The 27932-nt window shown below is 46.4% G+C and overlaps 1 protein-coding gene across 1 annotated transcript in view; it reads left to right on the top strand.

Moving 5' to 3' along the window:
- TMEM178B (transmembrane protein 178B) overlaps nucleotides 1–27932 on the top strand; it is a 326761-nt gene that overhangs the window by 111180 nt on the left and 187649 nt on the right. Inside the window, exon 2 of the mRNA XM_059396261.1 lies at nucleotides 340–453. Within this exon, the coding sequence (XP_059252244.1) occupies nucleotides 340–453 (114 nt within the window). The remainder of the gene's footprint in view (nucleotides 1–339; nucleotides 454–27932) is intronic.

Raw genomic sequence — 27932 nt, 5'->3', positions numbered from 1 at the left:
AAAGGTCCCATTGGACCTGATGTTGAGTGTGTTAAGGGGCTTGATTTCCACCCTCCCTCTGGGCAGAAGGCTGAGAAGAGGCTGGTTCTTTCCATCTCTGAATGATGCCGGGGAGGTATTTTTCTATCTAAATCAATGGTGTTGGACTTTATAGTTGACTCTCTGGAAAGTAGACATGACTTTTTGGAGTCAAAGTTAATGCCTTGTGTAAACTATAGTTGTCACCAGGCCCAATAGGAGACAAGTCTCTTTCCCCAGGACAGAAAAATGGGTCCCGGAAACTGCCTCAAGATACGGTTGCTGCCCATTAATGTTCGGTTTCCCGTCTCTCTTCGGCAGGAGAAATTGAACGATGCACGTACATCAAATACCACTACTCCTCAGCCACCATCCCCAGGAACCTCACTTTCAACATCACGAAGACCATCCGTCAGGACGAGTGGCACGCCCTTCGTAAGTACACCTGAGTTTCTTTCTCTGGCGGTGGCCTTCAGAGGTCACAGAGGTTTGGATGCCCATCGGCAGCCTGGTCTGGACGGACGAATGTGCCTCTTAGGCCTGTAGATGGTCTCAGAGCACGACAGTGATTCCTTCAAGCGTCAGTGCCTGTGGGTCAGAATTGCCTCTGCTGGCTTTGATGGCAGTAGACTTACAGAGTTTGCTCCTAAAATTAAAAACAGGGGCGCTCCGTTGGAAGAGCATGTGTCTCTTGATCTTGGGGTTGTGAGTTCAAGCCCTATGTTGGGACAGAGAGCCTACTTAAAAAAAAAAATAAATAAATCAAGGCAACAAATACATGTAGCATAAAGAAAGAAAAAAAAAAAAAAAGAAAAAAGAAAACGAACAACCCCAAAGCAATGAACTGACAAATGATCGGTAATCTTACTTGGTTACCCGGGTATGACTTCACTACCTAATGAAACCAGCTCCTGGGATCTAACTTCAGTGCGTCTCCTGAGTTGCTTGGAGAATTCTCGTGGCAACCGTGAATCCCTCATGCCGTTCTTTGTACTTGGTTAGGCCCGCTGGGGGTTGCAGGCTACATAGCATTGGGAGTTTGTGTCTGGGTGAGTCGCTAAGGGATAGGATCTCTTGTTTCCCCAAGAACGAGAGGTTTGGGGATCCAGTGCGCATGTGACTGCCCAGGTGAGGTCAGGATAGCTGCCTCCAGCTCTTAGGGAGTTTCTTGGTTGGGAACCTTCAGAGATGCTAATTGTGGTAAGAGGACGACTTCATTAGCAAGCCAAGGTAGTTGGCTATTTCCATTTTCCCATTCTGTGGGTTGTCCTGCTTGTCCGTGTCCCGGAAACTGTCCTTTGCTGGTGGCACAGTTCTTCAGGGGACATATTCTGCTCTGAATTGTCTCTCCTGCATTTGGCATTTCTTTTCTGTTGCAGCCTTCCCCCGACGTGATCTCACAAGACATAGAAATATGCGAGGGAGGGTCTTTTATGGTTTGCTAAATTGTTCCGTCAGTTTTGAAGAAGGTCGAAAACCTCTTTCTTCCCTTCATTGTTGCCTAGTCCTATCTTGCATGCTCGGCGGCTGACAGGTATCTTCCACTTGTTAGTTTGGCTTTAATCAAACGACCATGGCTTGAGGTGGAGGCAGGGGAGAGAGGCATGTAAAATTAAAACAGAGCAACGATTCACTGGTTTCAGGAAAAAAAGACTGTGACCAGGTGTCTGGATGATTGCTCCTGCCGCTGGCCCGAAGTGGTGGGGCTGGTGTCAGTGGCTGGAAAGCATTAACTAAGTTGTTACCTTCAGGCTGTGACATTACCAGACACAGCAAGCAGACGTGGTGACAGAACGCTAACATTGCAAGTGCATTCCTGTGCACCAGACATTGAGCTAGGCTTACACATACTTACTTAACTTTAATGTGAGATTTGCCTTAGAAATACTAGTAATCAGGATTACTAAAAAAAAAAAAAAAAAAAATTTTTTTTTTTTTGGCCGTAGACACTTACGGAGACAATTACATAGATTCTCGAAAATGACTGCTCATTTCCCACTTACATTGGTCTACGGTAACAGAAGCCTGCAGTAGATGTTCAAGGTTCATGATAAGCCTTGCCGAGTAACCACTTAAATATAACTTAAATTATGGGGTCATAACAGAAGCTAAGAAGAAGTGATCGGCGTGGCTTTGGTTCATATTTACTCAATTCAACCAAAGGTACTGAGTTTTTCTATGTACCAGACACACACTGAGGCCACAGGGAACTCTTTGAAAGAGCTCACACCTGGAGGTAGAGGTGGGGGGGGGTGGGGGAAGGACCCATTCACAACTCAAATAATTACAAGGCAGTGTGATGGTTACAATATAGTATAATTGTTTCAAGCAATTAAGGTAGTTTGTGAGAGTTTTCCAGCAAGAAGGAGAATTAGTGTAAATTGCTCTGAGGCATTTCCAGGGAAACTCAGTAGAATGTTATGGGCTGCGCACAGTAGATCCCTGGATCCCTGGAATTCGACTAAATTACCTACTGTGGCATTGCTGGGATGTTACATGGTGTTGGCAAAGACAGAGAGAGGAGGCCAACGCTAAGGTTTGTGGAATCTTCTTGGAGTCCAGCATCTCTGGGGTCCTTGTTCTGAAACCGCGGCACCATTGGTTCTGCAAACTTGAGTGGGCAGATGATGCCTGTGAATCGGGGTGCTAATAGTTTTCTGTTTTGAACAGATAAAAGCGCTCTCACCGACTGATACGTGAAGTCTTTGGCATCCCACGGTGGGTGAAGTGGATGCTTTTTGGAGGGATTTGTCTGCCTGTTTCACAGAGCGGCCTAATGGCTATTAAGCAGGCAGAGAACATTTGCCATTCCTGATATCAGTGATAGCTACTCTCAGCCGGAGGGCAGGTGAGGGCAGGTGACCATCTGTCCCATCTGACGTTGGTGCTAAGTGTAATTGTCAATGCTGGCGTCATGGGAAAGGATAATAAATGTCAATTTTAATTTTCAAAGGTCAGATATTGATTGATATCAATATCAATTGATATTGATAGGTGGGAAGGGGGCTCATGAGCCCACTCTGAAATAAAATAGAAACTACAAAGGCTAGCAAACCCCTATAACCAAGCTTTGGAAATTAAAAAAAAAAAATCGGACTCTGATTTCATATTTGAGAGCTCTGTACTCTGTAATACTGTCAATGAGATCAAATAAATCCATAAACCCATTGATCCAAGGCTGGTTATCATTTCGGAATTTGACCATAATATCCTACATTCTGTCATTTTTTTCTCAAAAGATCATATTTACCAAAGGCAAGAAATCGGTATTTTTTCTGAAACAATTTGGAAAATATTTCAGACTTTGCTTAAATTGAGGTTAAACGTTCTTCATGTGGTCATCACCCCTTGATGTGGGGAAATACATATTTTTTTTTTTCTAATAGGAAAAGCACAGTTTGGTTTAAAACTGTGCTGTGGTTTCTCAACAGTTTCCACCACCAGTGGGAGGCTTCACTGTCTGGCCGAGAGCTCATCCACTTTATGGTCAAGTGAAGAGTAGTGAAGGAATAAAATTATTTGTAGGTCACTAGGCTTATAAATCCAAGTGTAAAGAGATAATAACCACCCTGGGGAATAAAGGCCAGAGAGCCAAAAGTATAAGTGTGTGCATGTGTGGGGGCTGTGGGGGTGGGGGGGCGGTCTCTGAGGTATGAATGCTGGCTCGTCTGAGTGGCGTGTTGGCGAGGTTTACCTGGGCTGGATGGCGATGGCTGGTGAAGCACTCTATGTTTGTTGTCTTCCCACCCGGGTCGGAGCTCCCTGGGAGGAGGCAGAACCCCTTCCAGAGTTGGAGCTGTGCCCTCATTCCCCCCAGGCATGACTCTCTGTCTGGGGCAATCCCTTTGCCGCCCTGTCCGTCCACTGCCTCCCGTTAAGTTCCAGTGACCCCGAGTGGCGTTTGTCCAGACTCCGTGGTTCTGACTCAGAGCCTCCTGCCCCCTCCAGCGGGGGGCCCATGAGGGGTGGACGGCGGCGAGGGGAGACGAGCTTGGCCAGTGCTACTCTCTGGATGGGCTGCCTGGTGTGATGTTTTGATTATGACAAAATCAGATGAGTGGCGGTGCAGGGGAAGCAGGCTGGCGCTGCGGTGGCACCTGAAACACTGCCACTTCCTCTGGTCTCTAGAAAACAATGACCCCGCAGGCTTCTCATGCTCTGCAGCTCTGCCTGAGTTTGCAGCCCTTGTTGGGAGAATTCTGTGTCCTCCTGCCACCTCCAGGGGCCCTTGAGGCCATCCCCAGTGGCTCTGCCTTTACTCCATGTGCCACGGGAGTCCCTTTGGTGATGCCCTTTCAGTGAAGCAGGGGGCCTGCATGTGGCCATTGGTTGGGCAAGGGGAAGTGGGTGGGCAGGGAGCCTGGTGGCCTGTGCTAGGGCCTGGGGAGCCCAGAGGGCGAGAAAGCTGGGTCTGCGAAGACGTCTGAGAGATCAGGGCTTCTGCAGAAGGAGCTGGCACGAGTGGTGTTGCACCAGGTGGTCCCGAGGAGCCTGCCTGGGAGCCACAGGGCAGGCACCTGGTGGAAGGTACGAGAAGGGTACGTACCTCCGATCTCTGCTTTGCTGCTGCCAAGTTTCCCCTGGGGTCTGAGCCCTAGCACTCCCGAGTCACCATTTTTGTGCAGTTACGGTTTTGCATTCCACATGGTGTTTTCAGGATGGAGGTTTCCACTCGCAGCTGATTGCCCCTGGCAGCAGGAATCAGGGAGCTGGGACTCCACTTCCCTGCAGTCAGAGCCTCTGCCTTATCTCTCGGGAGGCTGAGGGCCAAGAAAGCTAGCGTTGTTTATTTATTTTAAAGCCTCCTTCTGTCAAGACTGAAATTTCAGTTAATTAGATCGGATGGTCCCAGGGCACATTTCCAGCCGGCCAGGGAGGGAGAGAGGAGGAATGATCCCCATCCCGGACGTCACTGTCCCTGCTCCCCCATCCTCCTGAGGGCGCTCTTCCAACAACACACGCTCACACAGGAGCTCTGGGAAGTGGGGTCCGAGAAATAAGATGGGTCCTTAAGACGGAGGAGAGGAGAAGAGGGCAGGGGTGTAGGGGAGGGAAACAGACAGACCGAGATGGAGCCTGAGACCATGAAGAAGCAAGGGCGTTTCAGTGAGTGTGCTAAAAGAGGGAGAAGAAATGAAAATCCGGAAGTTTCTTGTCTAATGTAGACCCTCGGATGACACACCTGGCTCCCTGACCCCAAAGCTGGAGGGTGCCCATGGTGGGGGGCCTGTAGGCTAGCTCAGTTTTGGGGGCCAGCGCCCACCCAGGTTGGCGTGTGGTGAGAAGCTTGGTCTGTCCTGCTGCTCTGTTGTACATTTCAGCGCAGAACACTTACCGTACTCTGCTTGGCCAAGCCCTACCTGGTCTCCCTCTCTTCTGGCCTTTTCCACACCCTCTCCTCTTTCCATAATTAGTGCATCCTGCCCCTGGACCCTAGTCTCCCTGGGGCTGCTGTTTTATTTCTTCTAGCCACTGCCAGGTCATGCCTACCCCTTGCTCCCGAGGCTACTTCCTGCTCTTTCCCCCTGGCTTTGGCCTTTTGGACTTGGATTTATGTTTGCTTCTTGCCTGATGGCACTTTTCTTTTCCTTTCCCTGTGAACTGCCCTGGCAGCTCCTGGACCAGCCTGTTCATCTATGCTCTGGACTTTCTGCCCATTAAGACTTCTGGGCTCCAAGCTCAGGAGTTGCCTGGATTTCTGGTCCCTCCTTCCCCAGCCATCAGAAGAAGGCTGGGGAAGGAGGATGAATGTGGTAGACCAAGGGGCTTGGGATGAAAATAAAATAACAGTAACTACCCCAGTGATGACTACCTTTTTGTCATATCCACTGTAATGCCCCTTGAGGTTTCCTCCTAGGAGCCCAATGCAGTTTTCCAGCTCCTTTGCAGACAGAGTAGCCAAGCCAGGGAGAAAGTGGTTTACCAGAGGTTCCACCTTGGCCTTGGAGGAATCGGAGACTCAGAATCCAGGTCCAAACTCCAGTGGACTTCCTCCAGCTATTTTTTCCCTTTCTGTTTCTGGCTGCTGTTATGTAAAACAGCTTAATGAAGTAAACATCCCAGACATTAGAAGCTTGGGTCCCCTGCAGTGTCAGCCATTTTCTTTCCCCTGCATCCACATCAGAGCCCAGCCTGCGTGAGGCTCTTACTGCGTGCAGTCTGTTGTGAGCTGCCTCTTGCTTGCAAGACTGGCCTCCGTGGGGGTCATGCCTAGCAAGAAGCCATCCCCAGCACTGTGAAAGCTTGGTCGCACAGAAACTCAATCATCAGGACATCACCATATGTCAGTTGGTGTCCTGAAGTCTTTGCTTTTTGCAAACGTCTTTGTCCCTCAACCCCACCTAGCCCTTGCAGGGAATGTTGTAAACTTTTGAGGATCCCCATGGGCTGCTCTGTGCCTGTCCTCCCAGAGCTTCTGGTTTTTTCTGCAGCAAGCCAGGCAGAGAGCACAGCCCCCTTCACGTGCCACTGCACCTCCATCTGCCCTTGCAGCGGTAACTCCTGCCGGGACACTCCTCCTCCTCACAGCTTCCCCTGCCTGTCAAAAATTCAATGAACTTGTTTGTGCAAAGGTGCTCACATCTTCTTGGATTACCCACCCCCCCCCCAATAGTATTTTTAACTTTCAAAAGACCTGACCCAAAGGGATGACGATGCAGTGGTTAAAGGTAGTGCAGAGTTCCCTAAAATCGTAGTGCAGATGCTCTCACTCCCACCTACTGTGGTGGCTGGCCTGACTGGGGGTCAGCGACAGGAATGGAGTGGACAGGATGGGGGTTTATTTCTGAGATGGCCTCAGGAGTCGGAAGGAAGGAAGCCTGGGGTAAAAGTTGGGTTGGAGGATACAGTGCTTTCTGTTAAAGATGTGCTAATGATCCCTGTACTGAAGCAAATCTGAGAATCCCCGTGTCGGTGTCATTGTGTTTGTCAAACACAACTCACGAATGTGTGAGTCCAAGTTTGTGGGGGGCATTAGCTGGGAGTCTGGCCTAGAAACATTCTCACAGCTTCCGTACATTGGAACCTGCCTCCTTCTGCTGAGCGTTGTGAATCAGATGCCACAAAGGAGAGCTGGGCACAATCCCACCAACTTCCCTCGCCCATTTGTTCATTTATTCATTCAATATTCATGGAGAAACCCTGTGTTAGGTGCTGGAGGGGATATTAAAAGGTATTCTTCTTTCCAAATTGGATGATCTATTTCCAGGTGCCAACCTGGCAAGGGATCAGACTGCTTGTTGCTTAATGTTTATTGACTACCCAGAACATAGGCTAATGCTTCTGACGTGCACACATCATGGGTCCCGAACTCCTCACTTATGTCAGCAAGATTTCCTTATAGAGGGCATAAAAGCAAAGTAGAAGCCCAAACTACCTCGCACAGAGGCATGGCCTGTTTGTTTGTTTGTTTGTTTTATGGAGCAAGGGAAAAGTGGGGATGACCTGGGATCTGCCTCTTCTTGGCCCTCCTGGGGGGAACTGTCCAGGCTCTAGGTGCTGAAAAGGAAGCCCTGTATGACTTGTGATTCCTCTTTCCGACAGCTTGGACAGTCACAGCTCACTGTCCAGGCACGCTGTAACAGTCGGGGGAAGGAATAAAACCAGAAACTGAATATTCCAGCGGGCAGGAATAGCTCAGCAACAGTGACTGTGTGTTGGATGAGGCATGGATGCCTGGGCAGCAGACACTTATCATCAAGGCAGTGGGTCAGCAGGTATGAATACAGTGAGGATTCAGGACTACATGATCCAGTTCTTACAGGCCCCACTTCTATAGGAAATCTAGAACATTAGGGAGTTAGCATAAGGAATAGAGAGCAGTGCCTGAGAAAAGCCCACATTTAAGGTCCGGGATACACAGGTCAAGGGGTATCATGCCTTGATCAAAATGGGAGATAATTTTAGTAAAAGCAGCAGTCTCAAACTGCTAGGTCTCAAACTAGGATTGGTCCTAGGCTTTGGAGTTGAGGCTGCTTCTGAAGATGGTAGGACTATGGTGAAGGGTAGGAGAGAGGCATCTGGGTATCAGAATGTTCTAGCAGAAAAGGTAATTAAGTTCTGTATTTCATGGTAAAGATCGTATTAGAGTCTACTGGTGCTACTCAAATGTGGTCCATGGGCCATTCTGCATCATCTGCAAACTCATTAGAATTGTTAATTCATGGGCCCCAACCCAGGCCTATTGAATCAGAATCTCCAGAGTTTGAGAATGCTTGGTGTTGGAGGGGACATTGGTGGGGGCTGTAGTGGTCAATGAAGGCTCGGGAGGACAGAGAGTATGTGGGCCTTGAATGGAGGTTGGGAGAAGGAATATTGAATTTAGTACAGCCTCTCACACAGAAGCAGGACTTTTAACCCTATTCGTGTATTGTTTGTTGTCTGTGTGTCTGTGTCTATTTTCTATTATAGCTTTGGTAATTCACTTTTCCTCCATATTTCTTTTTGTTAATTGAATAAAACAGCATGGAAGAGGTGAGCTATTTTCTTTGTCTGTCTTTCTGCATTATGTATACTATTAGCATTTTCCTAACATCTAGCCTGAAACCTCTTTGTTGTGTCTCCAACGTTCTTCTTCATTTTGGAAACTGGCTTCAGGCTCCACTGAGGCTAGGGGACACTGGATTGAGTTCCAGCTCTGTCACTGTCTAGGTATATGACCCTGGGCAAACTATGTCAGTGTTTTAAACCAATACACTTATCTGTAAAACAGGTAGTAATACCTGTCTTGAGAGTTATTAAAAAGTTTAAATTAAAATAATTAACGTGAACTCAGTAAGTCTGCAAAACCTAATACCAGGAGGCATTAGGTGCCTCGATTATAGGAGGGCAGAGTTGTACCAGGCATTGGGGTCCCCGTAGGATGTGGGGGAGAGGATTTAAAATGACCTTTTGTGGACCTGGGGGCTTTTCTCTTGAACTCTGCACAGACTGTGTGGGTGTTTGCCTCCTATGTGGCTGCACGTGTTAGTGGGTCTGTGGTGGGTTTGCTGTCTGAACAGGTGTGTGTGATGGGAGCTTGTATCAGGTGCGCACAGTGTGGGAGTAGAAAGTGGCTGAGAGGATTATGTGCTGAATGGCAACAGTGTGGCATATTGTGAAAGGAATTTCAGAACAGAAAATCATCAGTGTTTGGGATCCTCAGTGGGATAGCAATAGCAGAAGCAGCCCTCTAATTTACCATTTGTGTCCAATAAGAATACAGTTTAGACAATAACAGGAGTCTCTAGAAGATTTACATACTAAGTGGCTAAGAAGTAACATTTTCAGAGCTTTGAAGATAAATATGCTGTGAGTACATTTGTACTGAAATCATTGACGGGAGCATGGAAATGATTCTAACTGTTGCGGCTCAGCCTGCCTTTTAGGGAGGCTGCAATTTCCAGTCTGTACTGTGATCAAATGCTCTTCTCTTCCTGAAGTGGAAATGCTGCAAGAGGTTTGGGGATTTAGGGAAAGGAGGTGGGTCTAGGAAGAGGATAGTTGGCATAGTCAGGGTTGAGGCATGATATTCCTATTCTGGGGGAAAAGGATGCTCCTTATTTTCAACTCTGTGCTCAGAATGGGCTATGGGATGGTGTAGGCTGTGGTCATGGATATTGCCATTCTGCGTTACCAACGAAGAAGGACTAAGAATTACAGGGAGATAGATTGGCCTTCAAGATCGCTTATAACCTGTGAGTTGGGTGTGAGGGGGGCTACAGCTCTGTCTGACCTGAGTCTCCTTGGGAAGTAGGGCTGAGCTTGAGCGTGGTGGGCCTATTCTGTAGCCGTGACCATGGGGAGAAAGATGGAACTTGAGTCCTGATAGCAGGGGTTCTAGGGAAGCAGTGAGGATCTGAAATGCCAGGTTCATGGAGTGGGCAGAAGGCAAGAACCAAATCCAGAGTGAAGGTAAGGCAGAATATGTAGGGTTGCTGGAGAGACAATGAAGCATTGCTGAGTCCAAGACTCTGGTGTTGCCCATCAAGTCATATTTAGTGATCGTCAGTGTTGGCTGCCTGGACAAACCCCACATTTCTGTTCATGACTAAGAAGAAAGGCTGCATAAACTGATCAGGTTTAAGGACTTTTTATTTATTTTTTTGGCCATCATGTTAGTGATGGAGTTACCAGGCTGAGCTAAAATGTTTGGTCCTCTGAGATAATCGGGGGAGCTGACCCCTGCGCTAGTTTGACTTTGGGGCTGATGTTCTCTGCTATTTTTTGGTCTTTTGCTGGTATCTGACTTTGGTTTGGACTTGGAGGTCATAGAAGGTCAAGAGGTTGGCCTGGTTCTGGGTAACTCAGGCTTACCTAAAGTAGTTCTCCATGGAGTTCAGCCTTGCTCATATAAAACTGTAATTTTATGTGTAGAAGGTGGGAGGTGGAGCTAAACCTGAGCCAAAAATAATGTGTTACTTGTCTTGCTTCACTCTCTATGCATATCTATCTTGGGAGTCTTCCATGGAAGCTTGGTATTGACTACAATTAAAACATTCTTGGATTCTTTGTAATTCAACATTCCAACCAGGGCCATCCAGATGAACTTCCTGGCATGATGGAGATGATCTATAAATCTGCATTTCCCAATATGCTAGCCTTAAGCCATATCTGACTGTGGAGCCCTTGAAATAGGAGTAGTGCAATTAAGCAATTGAATGTCTAATTTAACTTAATTTAAATTTAAATGATCACACATGGCCGAGCAGCTACCATATCAGACAGTGTAGTTCCAAATTTCTTAAATAGATTCCACTTCCAAATTATAAGCTGTTGATTATGAACATTCAGACATTAAATCACAACCTTAAAGGTGTTTTGAGTGCGCCGGCCATCTTTCAGGGGCTGGAAACACACATTCCCTTGAGTCGCCCAGATCCTGACTTGTCATGCTGCCCTTGGGCTCCGAGAAGCCCCACTCCCAGAGCTAACTGGGGTGTTCTTAGGCTTTTCTGCTGATCTGTGCCCTGGGCAGGTGAGGCGAGGTGGCAGGAGAAGTGTCTCATCATGACCTGTGCCAAATCTGGGCCAGGTTGTTGCAGGTCAGGTTCCCTGGAAAGATTCTGAGGTGGAGTTTTGCCGGAGGTTGTTTATTAAGCAGTGCCCTAAGGACCCAGTTCTGCAGTAAGGAAGGGAAGAGCAGGATGAGACAGAGGGAGAAGTCCAGCTATAATACAGGCCCAGTGACACGCCCCCCACCCCGTCCCTTGCAGAGGGCTCTGGTCCCACCAGTGACTCTTTAGAGTTTCTGGAATGGGGTCAGATGGCTGGGCCGGAGCCTCCTACCTGGTAACATTACTTCTTGGATGTGGGCTCACCAGAGTAGGGACAGCTTTGGGCCTCCATGCTCTGTGTCTGAGTAATCCCCAGAAGGGGCTGACCCCTGAAAGGCCAACAGCCCTCCCAGAACCAGGGCAACAAATCCTTCCTTGATGGGGGTCCTGGGTGGTGTGTGCAGTGTCCACCATGTGGGCATTGGATGGAGTGATTGCTTGAGGTTGGTGGTAAGAGGGACTGAGACTCCGATGGAGCCCCGGCTCAGAGTGCGAGCCTGTAAGAGACAGAGGTGCAGCTGGAGCCCAGGCCTTGGTGGTCGCAGGAGTCGTGCTCTTTCCTCTCCCTGAGGATCCCTTCCCTATGCCTTACCAGAGAGACCTACTCACAGACTCTTCTGTTCTCTCTGCCCGTTTTCTTAGGTCCTAGGCTTTCTAATTTTCATTGTCCTATGGGAGGAGTCATCCTCCTCTCCCGCCCCCATTGTCCAAAGCAAGTGAAGAACCCTCCCTACGAGTCGCCAGGCTAGCCGCCCCTCCATGCAAGAGCTCAAGTAGTCAAAAGAAATGAAAGAAAGCTATTTATTTTCCACTTCTGGGTTTTTTTTTTTTCCATTTAATTACTGGTATCACAACAGGTCTGTTTTTCTATTGCTTTTTATTGCAGATGTATAGTATTTTATCTACATCATGAGTTAAGTAGGTTTTTGTGGACGAGCCTCGAAACCCAATCATTTATAACAGACATGACTTCTCTGGAAATAGGTTCTGAATTCTAAATAACTGACTTACAAATGAGGCTTGAGAACAGAACTCCTTTCCAAGCTGGAGACTATCTTTTACTTTCCGGGCAGTTTGCCTCTGAATGGTCTCCCTCCCTCCCTCCCTCCCTGCATCTCATGCTGGGTCCCCGAACCAGACACCATCCATGGGGTGAAAGCACCGGCTCCTCCTAGGTCCCTGGTTCTCAGTCCCAAACCAGCTGCTGATACAAAATTAATGAACGCCCCATGATGCGCCCTGCGTAGGCTTATCTGAAATCCAGAAATCCAGCCGTGAGACCGCAAGCATCTTTGACGTTAGGTATCATTTGGTCTCAGTCCTCTTCTCCGTTCACATTGATAAAACGAGACTAATTATGTAAGATTTCCCTGAGGCTCCTTGCTTGGGCACCTAGCACCAAATTAGAAATGAGCAGTCAGAGGTGTGTGTGTGTGTGTGTGTGTGTGTGTGTGACCTTTTGAGGCCGAGAGACTCCTGAACGAGGGTGTGGAGGGGACAGCACCCGGGAGAGGACAGCACCCGGGATGACATCAGCGTTTGTATTCCACACGCCACCCCAGCCCTCCGCTTCCCTCCTGGAGCTTCTAGATGCTGCACAGTTGCCAGGGAAACCACGAAGAGGAGCTACACAAAAGCTACCTTTCCAGAGCTCTGGGCAACTTATCGTGAGGATAGAGCAGAAGGAAGGGAGTGTTTGTTCCAGCCCGGAGTTGAGGAGAAATGGTGACTTCAAGCCAGCACCCCATCCTGTGTTGCCCCGGTCCGGCTGCGTCCCTCTGTCAGGCTAGCTCTGCGCGCTGCTGCCCTCCCCCACCCCACACGGCCTGCTGCTCCTGCCCGAAGGGATCTTTTCATTTCCTGGAAGTAAACATCACTTCATATCAAAAAGAGTAGGGACCTCTGGTTTCTGGCTAAGGTTTGAAATCCGGTTCCTGTGTAGCGTGGCAGAGCTAACAGAAATGTCCAGTTAAAAAATACCGCCTCTGTTCCATGTTAAGTTGCCTGGATCCTTAAGAAGGATCCAGGGATCCTTAAGAAGGCCTGGGATCCTTAAGCATTTGCAGTTCTTGGTCAGAGCTTTGCGCTCTGGTTCCCGAAGTGCCATCTTTGGTTGTTCCTGGAATGACCTGGCAGCACCTTCCTGCCCAGGGTTTCCTGAGGGCCTGACTGTGCACAGCTGGGCAGTGACAGAGGGGCCTGGAGGGGCCTGGAGGGGCCTGGAGGGGCCTGGAGAGTCTAGAGCAGCAACAGCAACTCAGAATGGTGGGGGCTGGGCCTATGGGACACCGGCACACAAAGTGCCACCAGCAGTGTGCAGAGAGGAGGAAAAGGCTGTTTCAGCCCAGCACAGTGGGTCAGGAATAGGGGCACTTGAAATGGCCCTAAAATACTTCATTCATTAAACATGAGTCCTTACCATTTACAGGAACTGTTTGGGGCACCAGATGAAAGGAATGGCTGTTTTTGTTTGTTTGTTTTGGTTTTAAATTTTATTTATTTATTTGACAGACAGATCACAAGTAGGCAGAGAGGCAGGCAGAGAGAGAGGGAGGAAGCAGGCTCCCTGCTGAGCAGAGAGCCGGAAGTGGGGCTCGATCCTCAGACTCTGGGATCATGACCTGAGCAGAAGGCAGAGGCTTTAACCCACTGAGCCACCCAGGCGCCCAGGAATGGCTGTTTCTTATCCTTATGGAACTTAACGCTCTTATGTAATTACTACCACTACTGAGTGCTTACCATGGCCCTGAGATGCATTATTTTACTTAAACCCCAACTGTCCTGTGAGGAGCGTACACTTTGGACATTTGTCTTACAGAGGAGGACGCGGAGGCTTACAGAGGTGACAGAGGTCACTCATGGGAAAGGCACATGGTGTGAGCAGTGGGACTTGAGGATGCCTTAGCAAATTCATCCATCAGCACTTATGGGATGGATAGAAGTGGGTGGTATCTGGATCCCGAGAGGCTCTCTGTGAGAGGCCAGGCCTGGGATCTCCTGGCACGGATAGGCTCTTCCCAGTGGATCTGGGGCTTGATCACACAAGGAGGTGGGGTTCCCTGCTGAGTGGGAATGCTTGGGGGAGGAGTGAAGTTCTGAGGTGTGTGGACAAGGTCTGAACAAGCAGGTTTCTTACTCCTCTTGGATGGGAACTGTCTTTATCCCCAAGAATAACATTTATCTGCACTAACCAAGGGCATGGAAAATGGGAAAATGAGCTTTCTTGGAAGCATAGGGAAGAATTAACTATATTTTGTTGAGCTTATATTTCTCTTTCCGTACATGGAAATATAAGGTATTTTCATTACATTCAAATGATAACTCAACTTACGTTCAAAAGAGAATTGAACTTCGGCATCTGGTAAATGTATGAATTCTATATCTCTTTGACCTTGAAGTCTCAAAGCTAACTAACTGTGTGTGTTATTAAACAAGACCCCTTTGATCATGGTCATTAAGCTGTAAAAATGAGTCATCATATGTGTGTGTGTGTATATATATGTATATAATACATATATTATGTATATATGTATATATATGTATATAATATATATGTATATTATATATAATATATGTACACATATACATATATACATATGCACATACGTATATGTACATATATACATATATAATATATGTATATAATACATATATTATATACATATACATACAATACATATAATATATACATATATAAATATTTAAATAAATTTAAATGTACCAAATCCTTAAAAGTTATTCTTGAGAATGGAATAATCAACTACAACACAATTCACTAGTCACTCGTGAACTCAGATTTAAGAAGATGGTTAGATTTTCTTGTATTTTTTTATTTTAGACTGGATTCTCACCCTAGGATTGTAGGGGGGGGTGGAATCAATGAGTAGCTATTACTTACTCTCAGAAAGTAGGGGTCTTCTGCCTTACCCAGTTGGAGGCATGAATAATTCAGCATGATCATGGGCTCCTTTGTCCTCTCTTGAGGTTGGGCTCATTAAAATTGCATGGCCAAGGGACACTGGTGAGGAAATGGCTGGCACCCTTCATATGGGCTGCCAGAAACTCCAACATTGTGTTGTAACAACCTCAGCTCTCACTCTGCGGAAACTGAGCTGCCACTAGTGGGAAATGGTCAACGGATGAAGGAAGAACATGGGTGAAAAGTAGGCAGGTGTCTCCTCCAAGTGTGGTGGCTTTCTTCCATTCCCCTGGCAGCAGTCCTGGTGGTGCATGGAAATGGAATGCTGTCTCCATGCTCACTATTGATCAACTGAGTCATTATCGTTGGCCTCATCATTAAGTATTTATAGTTTACTGTGCACAAGGTAAGTGCTGAACAGACAGGGTACTCTTTTAGAAGCTTTCCAGGACTATCTAATTCATCTCCTTCAGTGAGATGGAATCTCCAGAGAAAGCATCTAGAGCCAATTGCTAACAATCAGTACTATGTTTTTGTTCTTTTTGTTTTTGTTTTGTTTTGTTTTGTTGGCAGGGGGATCTTGATTCTACTCCAAAGGATTTTTTTTTTAAAGATTGTATTTATTTATTTGACAGAGAGAGATCACAAGTAGGCAGAGAGGCAGGCAGAGAGAGGGGGAAGCAGTCTCCCCGCTGAGCAGAGAGCCTGATGTGGGGCTCGATCTCAGGACCCCGAGATCATGACCTGAGCTGAAGGCAGAGGCTTAACCCACTGAGCCACCCAGGCACCCCACAGAGAATTTTTTAAAAATAATTTTGAAAAATGCCGTAGTTCTTTTGTAACATTTTTTTTTTTTTTCCTAGCTCAGTGTATGACATTTATAGGAACAGCTAGGATTCGACTTGGAGGTTGAAAATGATGGAAACCAAGTGAAATTTTTAAAATGTCATAGGGTCAGGTCAAGTTTGTTTAAGAATTGTCAGAGAGATTGAAACCTAATGTAAATGCTGATGAATCTTGAAAGGAGGGAGGAAATCTGAAACAGACGTTGTCCCCAGGGGCTATACTGGAAAGCAAGCATTTGCCCATCATCTCAACCCTTTAAGTCTCTGTCGTAATCGTGCCCTGTAACCACTCGCCCCGATCCCAGCCCGTTTTTCTTCCTCATTAGATGAACATTTACCCTCCTTCTATTTTATTTCTTTCTGTCATTGGCTTATTTAATTTCTTCTCATTATCAAAATAAAACCTAACAGAAAAATCTGACAGAAAAGTCTTATGAGAGTAGGAAAGCAAGATCTAAAATTTGACCACCAAGAGGCAAATTACTGATGGGTCACATATCCTTTAGCATTTCTTTCCATGGTGTAAATAATATTTTATATATAATTTTATATTCCAAGTTTGATTTATAATTATAGACATTTCCCTGTGTCATCAAAACTCTTCATAAACCCAATTTTAATGACATCATAATAATCTACCATACACACATGCATAATTTACATAACCTTTTTTCTACAGTTAAATGTTTATGTTGTGCTAGTTTAAGGCTGTTAGAATAACAATGTAATGATCATGTTGTGCATAAATCTTTGACAATATTTTTGATAACTTGTTTAGGATAAATTCCTAAAACAGGGATTATTGGCTCAAAAGACATGTGCATTTTTTAAAGTTCTTGATATAGAATGCCAAATTCTTCCCAGAAAATTCCAGCTGGTTTCGCCTTGACCCAATTTTACCTCTATTGGAAATTCTTTTTTTATTCAAGTATATTCTAATTTGTTGAAAAATAGTTAGTCGTGTTTGAAAATGTCATTTCTATAATTATGAGAAGGGTTGAATGGTGATTAGCCTTTTGTGCTCATTTTTCAAGTTCTCTCTTCATTTTCTTTGTCTTTACCTTCCTGTTACCTTACTCTTTCCCATCCACATTAATTCATCTTTGGTGCGTGTTCCGCTTGGCTAAGTGCTCCCCTTCTAGCCACCCCCCCCCTCCCCATTTAATCCTTTGCTTCATCTTTTAGGTTTCTTTCTTAGGACTAAAGCGGTTGACAGTCAGATGCAAAAAATCCTAATGGATGTTCAGAAAACGAAGCTGAATGTAGCTTATGTGGGTTCAGGAGCATTTGGGATTTTTATGGCTCTTGGAGTTGGTTGATACTTCGGGAAACTCGAGAGGAATGAATGACACATTGTCTTGTTTGTGTCTAGTATCTTCAGAGCCTAGAACAGAGGGGGCACATACAGAAAAGGCAAGGTACTCGGTGCCTATTTGTGGAATGAATGAATGGACAATGCCTTTCCAAGTTTCTGGCTTCTTTGCAGTGATTTTGGCTATCCTGACCCCCAGCTCTGTTACTGAGGTCAAGAAAAGAACAGAAGAGCTGCCAAGAAGTTTTGAAATTTATCTACATTTTGCAGTGTGTACAAAAGGGATCATGACCTGAGCTGAAATCAAGAGTCGGGCGTTTAACCGGCTAAACCACCTAGGCACCCCAGGTGTGAAGAATGTTTAATTAAAAGGAGCTGAGAAGCATGAGATTGAAGTTGTTGGGTGCAGGCTTAGCCTGAAGCATGATGGCGTGTACTAGGATTGTAGAGGGTAGAAATGACATTGCTCTCAGCTGGGCAAGCTCTGTTCTGAGGAAGAAGTTTCTCTCTTTTCCATATTAACCGTGGAAACTTTTCTCCAGGGGGTGGTCCCCCATGGCTCTTCTTGCACTTCACACTGGTCCTTCTCGGGGCCTCCCCGGTGTCTTAGCACAGATTGATCGGTGTTGAGAGCTTAACTTGGGAGTGTCCCCCCCGGGTACGTGTTCTATCGGGAAAGGGTCTGAGCCCCTTATCACACAGATTCTTCTGGGGGGTTCAGTGTTTGGCAAGCCTGGAACACTTTGACTTCTGCCTTTTGCTCCTCAAAAGGTCATTGGGAGTTACCTGTATCCCTGTGAGTTCTCCACCAAAAAGTACTTCCTTTTGAAACATCGGCAGCACCTATTTTTGACTTCGCCGTGCATCTATCACATGAGATATTTCCCCAGAGCAGAATTTCCAAATTATGATCCCAGGACCGCTGGCCCCAGAATCACTGGAGGGGCTGTGCAAAAACCAACCAGCCAACCAACCAACTAACCAAACTCTTGCCCTGTAGTTCAGACTACTGCAATAAAATCATAAGCAGAGTCCAGGACTCTGTATTTTAACAAACTCTGAAGATTATTCCTCTATGCTAGCTAAAGATGGAAAACTCCTGCCCCAGGGCATAGCATGTCTGTCTCCTGAGGAGCACTGGTCCAAAAGAATGTCCGGTCCAGAGGCACCAAGGGGGCAGGAACCGCTCCATTTTGACAGCTTGCTTCTTCCTGACCTGTAGTTCTCTATGAAGCCTGTGACACGCGTTGTTGGGGTTGAAATATGAATAAGATGCCACCTGCATCCTCCATGACAATTTATGGTGTCTGTAGTTATGCCTAAATTACTTCCATAAAGGACACACTGGGAAAATCAGATGGCATAAAAAATGGGAGAAGGGGAGATCATTAGACTGAGGTTGGGATGATCCAGTGAGCTTTATGGGAGGTAGGATTCAAATAGGACCTTGAGGAATGGCTAGGGCTTCCCAGGTGGATGTAGGAAACAGGCTTTCTGGACCAACGTAGCAGCTCTAGCTGAGTGTCTGAGACCAGGAGGCTGCAAGATGTCTGAGCAGAGGTGGGGAGTCCCGTGTGGCCAGAATGGGGAATGCACAAGGCTTTACAATGGGAGGAGACACTAAAGTTGGGGTGAAACTAAGGGATCTCAGGACTTCCATTCGTCCAGGATGGCTATGAAACTTTTCCCGCAGGATCACACGTGACCACATGCACTAGATAGAAGACTTGGTCTAGGGGTTTGCATGACCATCATATTTCCCCACACTTGAGTTAATGAAACTCCCTTTTCCTTTGTATCCTCTTATACCCTGTGGGCCCCACCCCAAGTTCTCTGCCATCTGCACACTATTCTGGGTGGCAGAGCCAAGCACTGGGGTGAGAGAGTGGGGGACAGACCAAGAAGAGAGACAGTTCGGTCACTTCTGCTTTGTCTGTGCTGCTAGAGGGACAGACATGGGAGGTGAAGAATCCAAAACAGTGGCTGAGACAAAAGGCATTTCTATTTGGCTTTGAAATGCACAGTGTGACTGCTGGCAGCAGCAGCAGCAGATTTACCTTCCTAATTAGGCAAATATTCAAATGAGTTGGCACTCCCTGAATGCATGTCACCAACTTCTAAGACCGTGTAAAAGAAATCCTACCCATTTTCATTTTAATATCACCCACATTAATTATGTATTCATATTAATTATTGCATTACTACTAGCTCTGCTGTTGCAGAGTATTTCTGTGCCAAATGGACTTCCAGTCGCACCTCTTCCTCTGTGATTGATTTTTCATGAAGCTGGGAATAACCTCTACCAAATTCAGCATCACTGGATAAAGCTTTGCTGATTTATCAGGGTAAGAAGTATGTTCGTACCATTTTCCTGGTTGGTGTAGAACGCTGGCATGAAGGATGGATTCTGGGCCCATGTTGCAGTGTACCCAGTAGGCTAGGAAAAGCTATTCGTGGTTCTCCTTCCTTTCTGAACTTCAGTTTCCAGTAAAGTACACTCAGACGTAAATTATGTGATGTACTCTCAGCCCATGTGTAGATGGAACAGAATTTACAACCATCCGTAAAAGCATTCATCTTTAACTTATTAATCTCATCGTGGAATTTTATAGATGGAGGTGACATTTGAGTTCATCTAATCAAACTTTATCATTTTAGTGATGAGGCCCAGAGAAAGTTAAGGAGCTTGAGGTTTAGGACTCAAAGTGTGCTGGTGTGGCACACGCTGGCCACACCAGGATTTAAAAAAACAAACAAACAAACAAACAAACCAAAAACCCTTGGAAGATGACGCCAAGTTGATTGTGTTTTGGTCACCGCATTTCCTGGGGGCCCTTGATGGAGAAGGTCCTCTTGCTCCCTCCTTCACTGAGCCCGAAGAAATTGCCAGATGCCTTTCAAGACACATTCCTGAATAAGATGGGATCTTAGATTCTCCTCCAGGCACACATTGCTTTTCTACTGGCTCCAGGCCTGGCTTGGATCTGGCTCAGCCTCCCAAGTCCTAGGTGTGTGATGTTCCCTCAGCTTGCCTGCTGTTTGATTTTCCTAACGAGAGCAAACAGAAGAGGGCAAGAGGGATTTCTCTCTCTGTTCAGTCACCGGCAAGAGTTGAACTGGATGAGCGCGAGAGACACGGATCAGAGCTACGGCAGGGCTCTCTGATTCCAGCTTCGAAATGTTCTCCGGGACTCAAGCCAAGCAAACGCTCCCACCCAGAGGCCCCCAGGAGGGTCAGGAGCCATGGGATGGAGGGAGCGCCGATCTCAGGAAGAGCTCGTACTGAGGGGGAGAGGAAGGAGAAAGGCTCCCCAGCCTCTCTGACTAAATCCCTCCCAAGTTGGAGAAGTTAGAGGGAGTTGGAGGAGAGCAGACAAGGGGAAGGGTGGGAGAGAACGGGAGAGCATGCCCGTGAGTGCAGGGGATATACCTTTGCTGCTGAATTCAAGCATCCACTGTGGTGGGCCAGGGAGGGAGGTACCAATTCAGGGAAGAGAAAACAGGCAGAGACCAGGAATCCAGAGCAGCCATCTCTGGGAGGAAAATCCCCCTCTTCATTATGGAAGCAGTATGTGAAGCCAGACAGTGGCAGGAGAAGGTGGCTGGGCAGCCCCTGCCCGGATGAGACCGTGTGAGTGGTGTGACCTGGTCGCCGTCTATGCCTGCCGAGGCCTGTGTCCCCCCACAGCCGCCTGGAGACCATCAGGAGTCTGTGGTGGGGGGGGGGGGGCAGTTAGTGGCCAAGACACGCCATGATACTAATTGGCCCCTTTGGGAGAGCTGAAGCCTGTATCTCTGGCCTTAGTAGCCGAGGGCTCTAACCAGGCGAGATGACCAGTTGTACGGGTGTGGGCCGGTGCTTGGGTGTCAGGGTTTCCTTTCTGTGCCCAACAAAGCAGACACCGACTGGTGTTTGACAATAATCAGCACAGCTCAGCCTGTGGGAGCTGGGAGCAGCTTGGCTTTTTTGCATGTGGCTGACCCAGATATCCTGACTTTATTCCTAGACAGCGCATGTGTGTGCACACATGCGTGTCCATGCAGTGCACTTTTTCCGTAATGTTTTCTTCGCATCAGGGGTTCACTGGGGAGCAGTTTCTCTTAGTGCAGGCTGCTCCCACAAAAGTACCATAGACTGGTGGCTTCAGACACACATATTTACTTTCTCAGTTGGGGAGGCTAGAGGTCCAAGGTTAAGGTGCCCGCCGATCTGGTCTGGTGAGGACCCACTTCCTGGGTTGCTGATAGCTGTCTTCTTGCTGTGCTCACACGTGGCAGAGGGCAGAGAGAGGAAACCATCTTGAGTCTTTTCTTGTAACAGTGCCGATCCCGTCACGGGGGCTCTACTCTTGTGCCATAACCACCTCCCAAAGCCCTTATCTCCAAATGCCATCATGTTGGGGATTAGGGTTTCAACATATGAATTTTGGGGGAACCCAAACGTTCAGTCCACAATGCAGACTTTGGGATTGAGCTTTGCATGTAGGGAATTTGGAGGGAAGTGCCCTGTGAGGGAGAAGGGGAAGCAGATTGGGCAACCGAAACCAGCGGGATGGTAATGGAGGTGCAACAGAGGCCTTTGCCAATGGCATGGGGAGCTATGGGTCTAGCGTAGCCTGTCACAGTGCCCCAAATTGAGGCAAGGGTCCAGGCCTTTGTATCTCTACCATGACTGGTCATTGGGTGCAGGAGACTGCTTGGAAAGGGTCTGCCTTGGGTGAAGCAGCTCCATTGGCGAAGGCAATTCCTAGGCCGAGCTTCAGCAGGCAACCCCAAGGCAGCGAGGCGAATGGACTCCTCGCTGCTGAAGGGGGTCCTTGCTGGTGCCCCACAGTAAACATGACTGGGGGCGACAAGAGTCTCCGAATCCCTACATCCTGAAAACTGCTCGCCACTCTGGGTGCATTTGAGGTGGTTTCCAACAACAGACTATCCACGGTTCTTAGTGCTTCTGGGCTCTACATCAGGGGAGCCTAGATGCGGGGAGGGAAGGCTGGTTCACAGGACCCGAGAGCCTTGCTGCAGAGCACCACTGGCCTTCTCACTTGTAGGAGTGAATGCACGCTGTTCCTTTCTGCTTTTAGGGAGCGGAAGGTGGTCACCTGAAGACAGCACTGTCTCAGTAGAACTCCAATGTGAGCCACAGATTTCAGCTGCACAGTTAAATATTTGTTTCCCCAAAAAACCAGATGAAATTAATCTTGATAATAGAGTTTCTTTAACCTAATATGGTCAAAATTTTATTCTGGCTATATTAAAAAAAAAAAAACACCTTTTTTAGTAAGATTTTTAAAAAAATTTATTTATTTGACAGACAGAGATCACAAGTAGGCAGAGAGGCGGGCAGAGAGAGAGAGAGGAGGAAGCAGGCTCCCTGCCGAGCAGAGAGCCCGATGCGGGGCTTGATCCTAGGACCCTGGGATCATGACCTGAGCCAGAGGCAGAGGCTTTAACCCACTGAGCCACCCAGGTGTCCCTTTAGTTAGATTTTTAATGTTTGGTATTAGGTCTCTGAAATCCAGTGGAGTTTTATAGTCTGTGTTTGGACCAGCCAGATTCCCTGTGCTCGGTGGGACATGTTGCTAGTGTCTGCATTGGACAGCTTTAGACTGTAGCTTCTGCTGTGAATTCCCTCACAGGGTTGGGTCTGTTTGTGTGTGTGTCACTAGGGCAGCTTATTCATGATTGGCACCTTCCTTCTGGAAGCTTCTAAGCTTCTGCTATAGTGTTTACTGATATAGCTTCTTTTGTTTTTTTTTTTAAGATTTTATTTATTTATTTGACAGAGATCACAAGCAGGCAGAGAGGCAGGAAGGGGGTGGGGAAAGCAGGCTCCCCACCGAGCAGAGAGCCTGATGCGGGGCTCGATCCCAGGACCCCGAGATCACAACCCGAGCGGAAGGCAGAGGCTTTAACCCACTGAGCCGCCTGGGCGCCCCGATATAGCTTCTAAATCTGTCTGTCTTCAGCTCAGAGTCACCTGAACTTAGCGGTGAGTTTCAAGAGGGATGTAGTTTATAATTAACTGGAAAACAAGAACACCAATCTGAACTTAATATTAGCATGATGCCTTTAAGTCCTGACACCGGAATATTGGCCTCAAAAGTAGATACTCTTCTTTCTACTGTGGGTGATGATACCTTCTCCTTTCCCAAAGCAAAAAGTCATTGGTTTTCTTTGTTGCAAAAGAGGACAAAATTACTGTGACTACAAATTTTACTTTTAAGAATGTTTTTGGGCAAAAGTTTTTTATTTTTTAAAGATTTTATTTGTGAGTGCGCACAAGCAGGGGAAGGGATAGAGGGAGAAGCAGACTGTCTGCCCAGTGGGGAGCCTGATGTGGGGCTCAGTCCCAGGACCCTGACATCATGACCTGAGCTGAAGGCAGCCGCTTAACCAACTGAGCCACCCAGGCGCCCTGGGCAAAACTTTTTAATCAATTGGGTTGCATTTTCACCTCAAAGAGAATATTATCCTATGTGAGTTAGATCTGCATTTCTCTACCTTTTTCACACACGGGGATGGATTTTCCGGCTTCATGCAGACGGTCTTGTGAACCATTTTGCTGTCGTCTCCAGAAAGCAAATTGTCTTCTCATCTTCTGCTGCCCTGAGTTTGTCTCCCCTTTGGTTCCCCACATCTGTTTTTCTCCTCCTCTTGATGATCTGTTAGTTAATGGAAAGCTCTCGGAAATGTGGGTGCTGGTGAAGCTGCACTTTGGGCTTTCTCTTGGAAGCCCAGCAGAAGCTCCCTCTGTGGGTTCAGAACATTGTCACTTGGGGTCACATCCCTTTTTGATCCCAAGAGGGTTCCTGCCTCCCCTGGCTCACCTTGTCCCAGAAATCAGCATGGCAGTTTATTTAGACTTTATCTGACTTCTCAGTTATCAAGCTCCAGCAAGATTTGGAGGCATGTGGTGAAGCTGATTTCCATCAGACATCTTTTAAAATAGCTTTGCCTTGCTTCCTTTAGAACAGTGATGTCCACTAGAAATGTGGTATGAACCACGTACGTAATTTAGAATGTTCTAGTAGGCACAGTAAAAAAAGTGAAAAGAAATAGGTGAAATTAAATTTAATAATGGATATTATTTAATCCTAGATATCCAAAATATTTCTATTTCAATAGCTAATCAATGTAAAAATTATTAGTGAGATAGTGTACATTAAATCTTCAAAATCTGGGGCACCTGGGTGGCTCAGTGGGTTGAAGCCTCTGCTTTCGGCTCAGGTCATGATCTCAGGGTCCTGGGATCGAGCCCCGCATCGGTCTCTCTGCTCAGCAGGGAGCCTGCTTTCCTTCCTCTCTCTGCCTACTTGTGATCTCTGTCTGTCAAATAAATTAAAAAAAAAAAATTAAATCTTCAAAATCTGGTGGGTATTTTATATTTAAGACACTTCTGTATTTTGGTGCTAAATTTTCATCAGAAATACTTGATCTGCATCTAGAGTTCATAAAATTTATAGTGGAAAATGTAGATTTACAGGGGCACCTGGGTGGCTCAGTCAGTTAAATGTTGGCCTTTGGCTCAGGTCATGATCTCAGGGTCCTGGGATCGAGTCCTGCATTAGGCTCTTTGCTCTGAGGGGAGCCTGCTTGTCCTTTTCCCTCTGTCTGCTGCTCCCCCTGCTTGTACTCTCTCTTACTCTGTCAAAGAAATAAAATTTTTTTTAAAAAAGTAGATTTACATATCCAAGTTGTTCCAAAAATACTTAGAAGTTTTTTAATAACTAAATGAGTACCTCCCCAAATCAGTTTTCTTTAATATTCACATCCATATTAATAAAACCGGTTTATGAGCAGAGAATGAATTGCTTTGACCTTGAAGCAAAGGGAGAAGTAGTCCTACTGAATAAAGTTGTGTTTAGCAGAGAATACTTACATTACTTTCATTTTTGAATTTAAACTTAAGTTTAATTAAAATTACATTAGGTAAAAAATTCACTTTCTTAATCGTAGCAGCCACAGGTCAAATGCTTAGTGGCTACATGTGGCTACTTTAAAATATATTAAAGTACAGTTAAATTGAAAAGAACAAAATATAGGGGTGCCTGGGTGGCTCAGTTGTTAAGAATCTGCCTTTGGCTTAAGTCATGATCCCAGGGTCCTGGGATCAAGCCCCATACTGGGCTCCCTGCTCAGTGGGAAGCTTGTTTCTCCCTCTCCCTCTGCTACTCCCCCTGCTTGTACGTGCACTCTCTCTCCAATAAATAAGTAAACTCTTTTTAAAAAAGAATGAAATATAAATAGTACTAGTGATTTCCCCACAGTATGTCTCTGTGTGACTGTCAAATTTGTGTGTGTGTGTGTGTGTGTGTGTGTGTGTGTGTGTGTGTCTCCTCATGAGCTACCTTCCTGACTCTTCATGTGGGACTAGAACTGGTTTCTCCACCCTTCAGGGACACTGGATTTTGTTTTCTGCCTTTCTTTTCTTTTTTAAAGAGAGAGAGAGTACAAGCACAAGAAAGGAGGGGCAGAGGGAGAGGGAGAATACTGAGCTTGGGGCCCGACAAGGGCTCCGCATCAGGACCCTGAGATCATGACTCAAGCCAACGTGAGGAGTCAGATGCTTAACTGATGGAGCCACCCAGGAGCCCCTGTTTCTAGCCTTTCTGATACCACTTTCCATCGTCCCTTTATTGAGCTTTTTAATTTCTTTACTGTTGTCCTTTCATATCTTTCTTCATCACCAAGTCTACATTTTTTAAAAACAGATTTTATTTTTTTGAGTAGTTTCAGGTTCGCCGTGAAATTATGTGGGAGGGGCGGGGATTCTGCACATGCGCCCTGCCCCCACACACGCATAGCCTCCCCCTCATTACTCAGCGAACCTGCACTGACCCATGATCACCCAGAGTCCACGGTTGGCCTTGGGCTTCACGCCTAGTCCTGTACATTCTGTGGGTTTGGGCGAATATCTGATGACACCGTCCATCATTATGGTGTCCTATAAAACAGATATGCTGCCCTGAAAATCCTCTGTGCTCCACTGTTTTTAAAGTTCTTTTTTTATATTGAATAATTTTGAATTCTGGGAATGAAAAAAAAAGGAGACAGTTTAGATTTTTTCACTTACTCTGAAATAAAATAGAAGCAAACCTAAACAACTAAATCCCTGGGACCTTTGATTGATTTTCTTTTCTTGGGGGTCATTGACCAACAAAACGGAAAAATATTCCTGTTATTAAATTGGTCTGAGGTCAGCAGGCACTCGTGACTGCATGGGGTTTTGCTGAGAGGGCTGCTGGGAGGGAGGGTCACTTTTTTTTTTTTTTTTTGGTCTGACCCCAACAATTAACTTCTATTTGAGATTAAGCAAACAAACAGAAATCTCTCAGCCCTCCTGTCCTTGCAGAGGGGCGGAGGGAGGTCAGCTCTGCGTTGTGGCATTATGGTTGCCATGGGAAGTAATAAAAAAGCATCTTGGCAAGGATGTGAGATGTTTATGAAGTTGAGGGAAGGTCAGCTGGGGCTAGGGGTGTGTGTCATCAGATAAGGAGGGGTTGGGGGTAGGAAGTGAGGAATGTCCCTTAGGTTCACATGGGCCAGTGACTGTGTGACCTTGAGCAAGTCCCCTTCTTCCTAGGCCTCGGCTGCCTTCCTCATTGTCAACTTCAGCTCCTCTCCCCACGGGCTCTCCACTCTCATGGCCACGAGTCCCGATGCCCTCTTCAGACTCCTTCATTCCTGCCGCCCTTCAGGCACCCGGTTACAGACCGGAGGTTAAACCAAACAGGTGCATTATTAAAAGTGACGTGAAGAAGGAAGGAAATAGTAGCTAATGTATTTCCGTGTTCTCTTTTCATTCCAAACAATTCAGGTCTGCGTGAGTTGTTTTGCATGGCTCACCAAGGCTCAAAAACATACCCACCCACCAGGAAATACCCAGTGAAGGCTTGGCACTCTGATGTCTTGGGAGCATTTCACACAGTTCATTCTTAAAAAGTTTGCCAGGTGTTTATGTTTTAAAATTTATTTTATTCATTATATATATATATATATATATATATATATATATACACACACATACATACATATATATATATATTTATATTTAATTTTTAATTTTAGCATTTATATTTTAGAAGGATTTATTTGTCATAGGGAGAACACAAGCAAGGGGAGGGGCAGAGGGAGAGGGAGAAGTAGGCTCCCCACTAAGCAGGGAGCCCCATGTGGGGCTGGATCCCAGGATTCCGGGATCATGAACTGAGCTGAAGGCAGACGCTTAACTGACTGAGCCACCCAGGCGTCCCAGAGTATCTACTTATTTTTAAGCTTATATTTTTCAGGCTCTTATTTTGTGCCAGGCCCTGAAATAAACATTTTATAGAGGCCTGCTTATTCACTTACGTACCGGGATAGGGAGATCCTTAACAAAACTATCAGAAGCGCAGTTCCTATTATCCAGAAGCTTATAGCATACTTTGAGATGTGTAATATAGCTGCATGAAGCAGTTCGGAGTCCAAGGTATTATTTTATTAAGAGTCCAGATGGTACTATCGTCAATAGATGCTTCAGACATCCAGAGAAGGGAGGTGAATTACGACTCCAGGGAGTCTGAAGATAGTTCTCGTGGGACGTGTGGAGAGAAAGGAAGGTGGTTTTTTGAGTCGGCATAATTTGGGCTGAAGTTTTGGTTATGGTTGAGATGAAGGATATAGGAAATGAGAGACACACATGTAAGTTGTTGTTGAATGAACAGATGAGTGGCTTCAGGCTTTGGCATCCGGGTGACTGAACGCAGGCTGTTGGAGGCATGTCGTCTGCGATGATGACCTGTCCGGGCGGAGGTGCTCACGGG

The sequence above is a fragment of the Mustela nigripes genome, chromosome 4 (genome assembly GCF_022355385.1).
Source record: "Mustela nigripes isolate SB6536 chromosome 4, MUSNIG.SB6536, whole genome shotgun sequence".
Lineage (NCBI taxonomy): Eukaryota > Metazoa > Chordata > Mammalia > Carnivora > Mustelidae > Mustela > Mustela nigripes.
Note: the sequence above shows the minus strand (reverse complement) of the source record. Positions and strands in the feature narration are given on the sequence as shown.